Raw genomic sequence first — 8,608 nt, 5'->3', positions numbered from 1 at the left:
TTCCATGCCATTCTGTTTTGATGGCGGAGCCTACGACTAAGTTTATATTCCCTTCACAACCTATGAAGAAGTTTCCATGCCATTCTGTTTTGAAGGCAGAACCCACGACTAAGGTTATTCTCCCTTCACAGACTCTGAAGAAGTGCTCCTGCTCGACTGTGTTGAAGACGGAACCCAAAGCTGAGGTTATACTCTCTTCACAACCTGTGCAAGACTGTTCATGCCCTAGTGAAGTGTCACAATCATCAAAGTCGTCGAAGGAGTTTCCAAATTGCGCAGAGGATGAGGAGCTAACCGATGGCTTACAATCGCTTTTCAAGTTGTTTCGTGCCTTAAAGACGAAATAAATGCTAGGAATTCGGAGTAATTTTAACAAACGCTAAATGTTTATTTAGTAGTGGGTTTTGCAAGGAATATGACATTACTGTATTTGCAATGTTGGGTCATCTAAAGCTTCAATATCCCGTCTATTCATCTTAGTTATTGCATTCGCCTTCACTTGTTTTCGGGATACATGGTTATCTTAAGTATTTGTCGTATCGGATTTGACCTCAGAGTTTATTGTCAGCATTCGGTTTGTAAAGACCTGGGTGTCGAGGACTGTATCTCGTAGTTACTCTAGAAATCTATAATATTCTAAATAATTACTGCAGCCATCCTTGTAAATGGAGTGTCGCTGAGGTAGCGCTCTTTTTAACAGCTCCTAATGATTCGCCAATTTTGTTATCATCGTGGCCAGGAGAATGGGCATGCAGAAGGGGTTACTGGTTATACTTACCCACTCACGAAATACAACAAGCTAAAAAATGTTGGTCGCGCACTCCGCTTCTCACTCCCCTCAATCAGTTTAAAGTGAAATATTCGAAGCTGATAAGCGTGGCTGTTCCTCTCTTGTGCTAGTTCTAATGTACTATCATCTTGGTCAGACGAAGACACCTCTGATTTGCTTTTGAATGTAATCACTCTTCTCGAAGGTTAAATTATGTCCGATAGAACCCCTCACGCCCCCATCAAGGTGTATTTCAGTTATTAGATATTTAGCTTGAAATTGGAAATACACGATTGTGGGATAAATACGAAGGCGGAAGTAAGAGTGGGTAAGCCAGATAAGACCAAGAATTCGACACCAGCCTTCACCATTTAGACTCCGTACTCGCTTGTGCGAGAAATTGGCATGCGGCAACTCTGTATTATGCAAATGAAGTACCGACAAATTCCACAGCGTTGATTTATCCCCATTCAGTGTGGACACAGTTCGGGGTAAAAGGGGTAATTTACTCCCACAGAGTCTGCAAAATACAACAAACAATTGGAGTCACCTGCATTCTCGTATTTTCAATGCTATTGTTGGTGTGATCAGACTATTTTCTTCCTAACTAAATGACCCCCATCGACCTATCTTCCCCGCCCTTAGTTGCTACCCCATCTCTCATTGTGCGATTGAATAACTAGACTTCATAAAAGGTGTGAGCGAAAGGCTGGGTAAAGCACTGCAGAAATCAGCCTACACAGCTAGATTTATATCCGATTGTTCAGTTTCCATCGGTGTTTAATCAAAACACTGCAATTTTTTCAATTCTTTGTACGGAGCCAATGAAAGGCAAACTGGTTCACCTTGGCTGCACATCGTTTTCGTTAGATTCACCCATTGCACGTCCACCTATCTAGCTTTATAATCTTGCCACGTAGTTCCATGCAGATCAAAATTACCGTCTGCGCTCAAAGACAAGCTTTTCCAAGTAAAAAGTTTTCTCATCTTCCATCCAAATGCGTAATCACAGTACTAATTTTGCGCTCTTGAACGGCATATCCTTCATAAATACCCAGCCAACGTTTCTTTGCACATCAAATTGTTGGCAAAAAAATTGTTTTTCGATTAAATTTGAATCAAAAAAGGGAGGGGTTGTACATAAAGCAGCACAAATTCTAGCAGTGCATACGTAGGGACCTAATGTGCGCCATATTACAGTCCTGTGATAGTACTTATCGCAATATAGCCATGAAAAAAACACTGTTTAATCTTTTGTCAATGCATTGCGCCAAATTAGATTAACCAAAATTTGTAACTGAATGGTTTGATTTATGAACTTGGTTAAGTGTTATAAATGGTCAGATTTCTAACACGGCAATACATAAGTGGTTAGTTTATTGTGAAATGGCAAAAACCTCTCATTGCGTCAGCTGATTTATTTTTATTTAAAATGCTTCAAATAACGCTTTGAAATGCACTTCTCGATTCCTCTTGGAAGTGCACGAAGTGTTCTTTAAGTTAACATTTTTCACCCGTGATTTTGGAGCGCTTCAAGTGTGAATATAGCACTGCAAGTACAAGGATCACAAGCATTACCTGAAAATCTCAGAGAAGGCAAATCCGTTAAGCATCAACCATAGCAAACAGTCAGCTAAAGAAATACAAACTGTGCTCACATTCGTCCGTATTGAAGGTGAAAGTCGAAAATTAGGTTATTTCCACCTCACAACCTGTAAAGTTGTGCCCACCTCCTTCTCTTTTTGTAATCGAAATTCACAAACATGTCCTTAAATTCCGTCCAGTTTGAGAAGCCGGCCAACGGTTCACCTTTGGCAATTCATTGAAATTTGAAGTATTCGCATACTTTCAAAGCAGCAATGGTGAGTCCTTAGTTTGTATTGGCAAGGCTTATCAGGTGCGGTTCTTGAAATAGGTTAAGTGAGTTTCAACTGACACTTGGCAAACAATCATCACAAATAATGGAAGTAGTGGGAGCAATTTTAGTCGGTGAATCATTGCATGTCAGCTCTTCAAGAGGACAAACAGCGAATTTCTTGCAATCATTGACATGGACACGGTCACATTAATACATTCACCTCACAGCCGGGACCTTGCCTCAATTGCAAAACTGGGTTACTCTAGTATGAATAAGTCCTGCTGACAAATCATTACATATCCTTGGTCCTGTGATAGGATGGATACCCACGTGCAACAGTAGATTATGTTCAAATGGAACGTCACTTCTACTTCTTGCTCATTTTACTAACTCAGCAACTTGCATGCTCCCCGTGTACATGAATTTCTAGACGTGAAGCGTTCCACTTTGTACAAATGATGACTTATCAGAGAGGCAACTAAGCCACGAGAGTGAACTACAACCTTTGCCCTTTGTTATATGGTTCACCTTCAGTGTGCGTTCATCAGATGCCAATTATTAAAACTGCCCTCTCATGGACTATAATTCCTTTTTTTCTCTCATCCTCTGGAATACTTATATGTTTCGCATTATTTGCATTGTTTCAAAGTGAATAAGCCCAAAGCTATTAACGTGCACCCACGCAGATGGAAACAAATCGTATTCACTTGCAGTCTTTCGTCCAAAGCGAAGACATGTTTAAAAAAATACACAAAAGAGGTTATTAAAAGCTTGTACTGTGATTTGAGATGACCACTAGGAAAACCCTACTCTCTCTTTCCTAATGTTGTGCAAGCCATCTAATAACTGGTCCATTTGGCAGCAACAACTTTTAACTTGCTTGCAATATAACCCTGCGAGGTCACTAGTCCAATCACATGTTCAAGTTTTAATCTTTATTATGGAGAATCTATATTCTGCATTAGAATGTCAAAGCGTCCACAAATATTCTTCTTATTATTTTACTGTGTGTGTATATCGCTGTCACCATTGACCGTGGCGTAGCTAGATTACTGGCAAGATGGTTGAGGGAACGCCAGTTTGCAGTGCATATGTTTTAAGAACAACAATTGGGTGGCTGTCACCTACAAACACTCACGAACTACGATCGGGGAGACGTTAAATACTTTGTCACCCAGCTATGTATGACTGACATGCAAGTGAATCGCAAATTTTTTCCGGGTCTGACAAAACTTCTACTTTCCATGTATTTGGTGGCTTAGTTTCTCGACTTCAACAACTTCTCCACGCGATTAGTTTCTTCATTTCATTTGCGAAGAATGTGAGGTTTGTTTACTTATACCTAGAGATAAAAGGGTGTTTCTCTGCATTTATATCACCTTAAAAGCTGTAATAAGTCAACATATCTCCTAAAGAAGTCATTGGTCTCAAAATAGGATGTTGCTGACACCTCTGCACAACTAAGCATGGCCAACAGTTGTGTAAGTGAGAGCCGACTACGGGTAGATGGACATACGCCTAGATGGATGCTCTCGACACTTAACCCACTAATGAATCTGCGTAAACGTAATATGATCTTTTTTGACCATAATCCATCACCACCAACAAAGGATTTTAATTGCATAATGAATGGATGAAAGAGGACTAAGTGAACAGTGAAATCAGGAGTTTTACACACATAACTGCTATACCTTTCTTCCTATCTCCCACCCCCAAAAAGCATTGAGGAATTGGTTACACAGTGAATGATGTTAAATAATATACAATTAGTAAGAAGAGAGGTGCATGCAGTTAGTTACATTTAAGCAAACTTTTCGCTTCTCCCAATTTTTCATCCACCCCTACTAACGAGGTAGATAAGCTTTATAAATATAGGCCTTTAAGCAAAAGTAACTTAATCGGATTCATGAGATTTTCTGTAAAATGCTAGGGAATTAAATAAAATTTTAGAAGTTTTGAACAGGTAAGCATTTAACTGCACATAATTTTTTATTGATAGTTTCAGGAGCCCGGAAGATTTGATCATTCTATTTCACCTGGTGATCATGAGATTCAGTGCTCATAATTCTAAGGGGCCAGACATGATGGAGGAATACCCTTAAGAATGTATAGAGAATGAGGGTAGAATGAGGCATGAAGATTTAAACGGTGTGAGAACTTTTACAGCTACGCTTGAGAGCAAGCAGGCTGGGGTCATGCGCTGCCCCTTTACATTAAGATTAGTACTTCCTTCTCGTCGACCGGTTCACCTGTTTTGGCCAAAATTTTCTTCTCGTTACCTTGTGTCAGAGCGTATAAGAGTGGATCTTAGTCACATTTATTGTTTGTTAAAATAAAAACTTGTTTGAGTGTCTATGTTTTAAGCATGCAGTGATCATATTTCAGTCGTGAAAAATTGTCACTTGATAAGATACATGTTATTTTGAGATTTTATTTACAAATTAGACTTGCCTCTTGCAGTACCTTAGAACTCACCGTAATGGAAATGCGTGTCTCGTGGAACTAAACATTTAGGGAATTATAAAATACGATTTCAGATGTATGGAGGTCTGTATAAAAGAGACCTTTACCCGAAACTGTATGCTCGTTGGTTTGGGCCGGTAAACATAGAGGTTCTGCATAAAGGAAAACTGTAAGTTAGACAGAAAGCGTTTTAAAGCAACATAAACGATAGGACTTGGTTTTTATTTTTTGCTCATTATTGGTAAGGAGGGCTTGAAATGCCTTGCATTGTCATCTTATATCACGTTATGTTACAGCTACTAGTAAGCAATGTGCTGCCCACAAGTCTCAGTGTTAACAAGCACTAGGGTCACTAGGCTGTTTGTATGGGCAGACCTCTCTGCTTTCATGATGAAACTTGATACCACAGCCACTAATGCTGCCATGCAATGAAATCAACAAAAAAATGAATATTCGTTTGCCATGTGTGTAGCTGCACACTTTTCGAAATTTCGCTTTGTCATTCTTTATAATCACTGCTCTGAGTAGGGCAGCATAACGTGGTTGGAGATTGAGAAAAAACCCATAAGCCGACGATTAATGATTATAAGTTGATTTTCTAAAAAAGTCCGTAGTAATTATTGCAATAATCTCATCATTTCGTCCTCTTTGGGAGTTGGCTTGCAGTGAGTCACCTACTAAGCTGACCCGAACACATCAACTGTCCGCAATAATTGCGTGTCAGTGGGCCAATTCTTCTTCCAAGGGATATGCGCCTAAAAACGTAGCCAGTGTATGTCTCACAAGATTGGGATTTACTTTAGCTAGTTCAAGAGCTGCACCCAATCAGCTTCGTTAATCTGATCTTAGGGGTCAATATGGCTACCATGGAAGAAAAAGGATACTTTAGAAATGTAATGCGTAATAATATTTTTGATGAATTTCCAAAGATAATCGACATAAGTTGCAGTTAATTCGACTTCAATGGATGAAAGAGCCTTAAGGGAATTTGTAAACCGTTGGCTGGCCTCTCAAACTCAGTGGAATTTAAAGGCATGTCCGTGAGTTCCGTCTACAAACGATGAGTGTTGGCACAATTTTACTGGTTATGAGGCGAGCATAACCTGATTTGTGGGTTTTACCTTTAACACAGACCAATTTGAACACATTTCCACAGGTAGTGAAGTGTGTATGAGCTGAATTTTGACTTCCACCTTTAACATAGACAAGGTTGGGCTTTTTACAGGCTGTAAGGCGACATCACTTCACTCTCATTTTCGTCTTTTATTTATACATGTATGACTACGTTATTGCTTCCACCTCTTTGACTTTTTATTCGCTTTGATTGACACTGAATTGTGTAGCAGTAAACACTTCCACATTGTCTCCATTCCTTTAGCATGATGTTCGTGTTTCTTGTATATTCACTTCTGTACTCGTACTTGACACTCCAAATTCACTCTTCTGATTCGCTTACACTGAATGAAGGTATTACGGAGTCATCCCATTTCCTATACTGATGAACGAACATATATTTATCCCATCATTGTACCAAAGCACGGGAAAAGGTAGCACACTGCAACTACATAAGAGTATTCAATTTCGATGTCTTAGGAAGTTTTCTTCAACGTGTGACTCCTCAGGCAGTACAGAATGCTTTTTGATGTGATTTGCTTTAGAGTTGCATAATCCGCACTGGCCGGTATGATGTAGAGCCAACCTCTACATGTTGTGCTAACAGCTTTCAAATTAAGACCATCCATGACAATAATGATTCGTAGAAATAGTGACCATCTGGAAGCTCAGCCCTCCAACTCACCGACGCTTATGCTGATACAGCTAATTGGGCGTATCTACACTGTTGACAATTCTTATTTCTTAATTGTTTCTTAATTAATCGTGGCATTTGTGCTCACAGAGACAAACACTAGTCTATAACAACAGAATCGTTTTACCTTGTCATTAAACTGTATTCTGTCATCCGGTTCCTAACTCCCACTTGATTTTTGAGATTCAATACTGCATTGAAAATAAATGTTTGTTTCAGTTATGCACAATGTGGAGTGCGAGCAAGTGGGGACGAGGATTTTGAGAATATTGAAGAACATAATCAGTTTTCTACAGTAGAAGAGGAATTTGTTTTTCAGAGGACATATTACGACTTTTGATCTAGAGAGAATATATTCGGCTCTAAAAGGCTCCTGTCTACACCTGAATATCCGAACTTAAACGCCATTTCTATATGCGGTCCATACAATCATGATTTTTCTTGTCAATCCTAGTCTTCAGCTCAGATCATCGTCCCCTCCACTTCTGCATTGGTGAGACAGTAAGTGCTTTCTTTCTTTCCAGCAAATGTCAACTTTTCAAAACTGTAAAATGCTTCTAAATGGTTAAATATACTGTGCTCCCCATTTTCACAAGACTTCATTCATCCTTCTTCCTTCGTCCGTTCTCCATAAATGTCCGACCTTTCTCGGCTTTGGCTAAATCTTTACAGGGATGACTGCTGCGGATATGAGCAAAAACGGAACCATTGAAATCGGAATCTCCTTTAACTTGCAGATATAAGGCTGTCATTCATAAGTCAATTAAAAACAAATATGTTGTGGCTAAGCAGCAACCTAGCAGCCAAGTGGTGGACAAGCGTGCTATCACTATGCCTAACTGTATTTGAAGTTCGCTGAATAATTGATATACGGCGATTTTACGCCTGTGAGAAAAGGAAGAACTCCATGTATCCAAGAAGAAACAACCTAGCAGCCGCTGGTGGACTCACGCAAGTAAAACTACGTTGGTAGTGTTTACTAAGATATCGCACGTGCAGCTTTCTCTTTTCTAAATATCACTATAGACACACTCCATAACCACTGTCAAAACTCGGATAATACACAGAGATCTATTTGCTGGTTTTAAGAGAATGCCAATGTTGAAGCCAACGCCAGCAATAAATTTACTGGCTTATGCTCTTGTAAAGCTGGATTACAGGGTATCACCGACTAAGCTATTCACAAAAACTCTGTGGTTTTTAGTGGTTACCCGGCAAACACCAATCGCTCTTCTTTAAGAATATTCGTCGAAAACATCCATTAAGTGAAACTTAGGACATAAGGTGAATTTACTTTGTTGAAATGCCGCGCCTAAAACCCATTGCTACTCCCTTGTGGTCCACTACTGCTGCTTTAGTAATATGAGATTTCATGTACAATCCTGCATTTAACAATTTATTGCCTAGTTGCGAAAGATAATGAGCACAAATAGCGTTAATGCCTACTTCAAAGCAAGAAAAATCTTTAGAAGAGCTTGCAAGCCATCGAGTAGCTCGTCATCCTCAATGCAACTTAGAGGTTCCTTCAGTGACTTCGGTGAAATTATAACCTCACTTGAGCACGAACACTCCTTCACTGGTTGTGAAGAGAGCGTAACCTCAGTCGTGGGCTCCGTCTTCAACGTAGTCGAGCATGAACACTTGTTCACGGGTTGTGAAGAAACTACAATCTCAGTCGTAGGTTCCGCCATCAAAACAGAATGGCATGGAT

The 8,608-nt window shown here is 39.6% G+C and overlaps 2 protein-coding genes across 2 annotated transcripts in view; one reads left to right on the top strand and one right to left on the bottom strand. All coding sequences in view use genetic code 11, as the record gives it.

Moving 5' to 3' along the window:
- Positions 1 to 7,237, top strand: part of EGR_09819 (hypothetical protein) — a gene marked incomplete at both ends in the record, with an annotated part of 9,549 nt that extends 2,312 nt beyond the window's left edge. The window contains 6 exons of the mRNA XM_024499068.1: positions 1,042 to 1,097; positions 2,392 to 2,483; positions 3,162 to 3,275; positions 3,890 to 3,953; positions 4,558 to 4,590; positions 7,117 to 7,237. Of these exons, the coding sequence (XP_024346520.1) occupies positions 1,042 to 1,097; positions 2,392 to 2,483; positions 3,162 to 3,275; positions 3,890 to 3,953; positions 4,558 to 4,590; positions 7,117 to 7,237 (480 nt within the window). The remainder of the gene's footprint in view (positions 1 to 1,041; positions 1,098 to 2,391; positions 2,484 to 3,161; positions 3,276 to 3,889; positions 3,954 to 4,557; positions 4,591 to 7,116) is intronic.
- A 259-nt stretch (positions 7,238 to 7,496) lies between these two features.
- On the bottom strand, positions 7,497 to 8,588 carry EGR_09818 (hypothetical protein; the record flags this gene model as incomplete). Its single annotated transcript, XM_024499067.1, has 2 exons — positions 7,497 to 7,578; positions 8,344 to 8,588. 2 exons carry the CDS (start codon positions 8,586 to 8,588, stop codon positions 7,497 to 7,499), a joined length of 327 nt encoding a protein of 108 aa, XP_024346519.1.
- Between the last annotated feature and the right edge of the window lie 20 nt (positions 8,589 to 8,608).

Source organism: Echinococcus granulosus (genome assembly GCF_000524195.1).
Source record: "Echinococcus granulosus chromosome Unknown EG_S00169, whole genome shotgun sequence".
In the NCBI taxonomy this organism is placed as follows: domain Eukaryota; kingdom Metazoa; phylum Platyhelminthes; class Cestoda; order Cyclophyllidea; family Taeniidae; genus Echinococcus; species Echinococcus granulosus.
The sequence above is the reverse complement of the archived record's forward strand: the minus strand, read 5'-3'. Positions and strand labels throughout refer to the sequence as shown.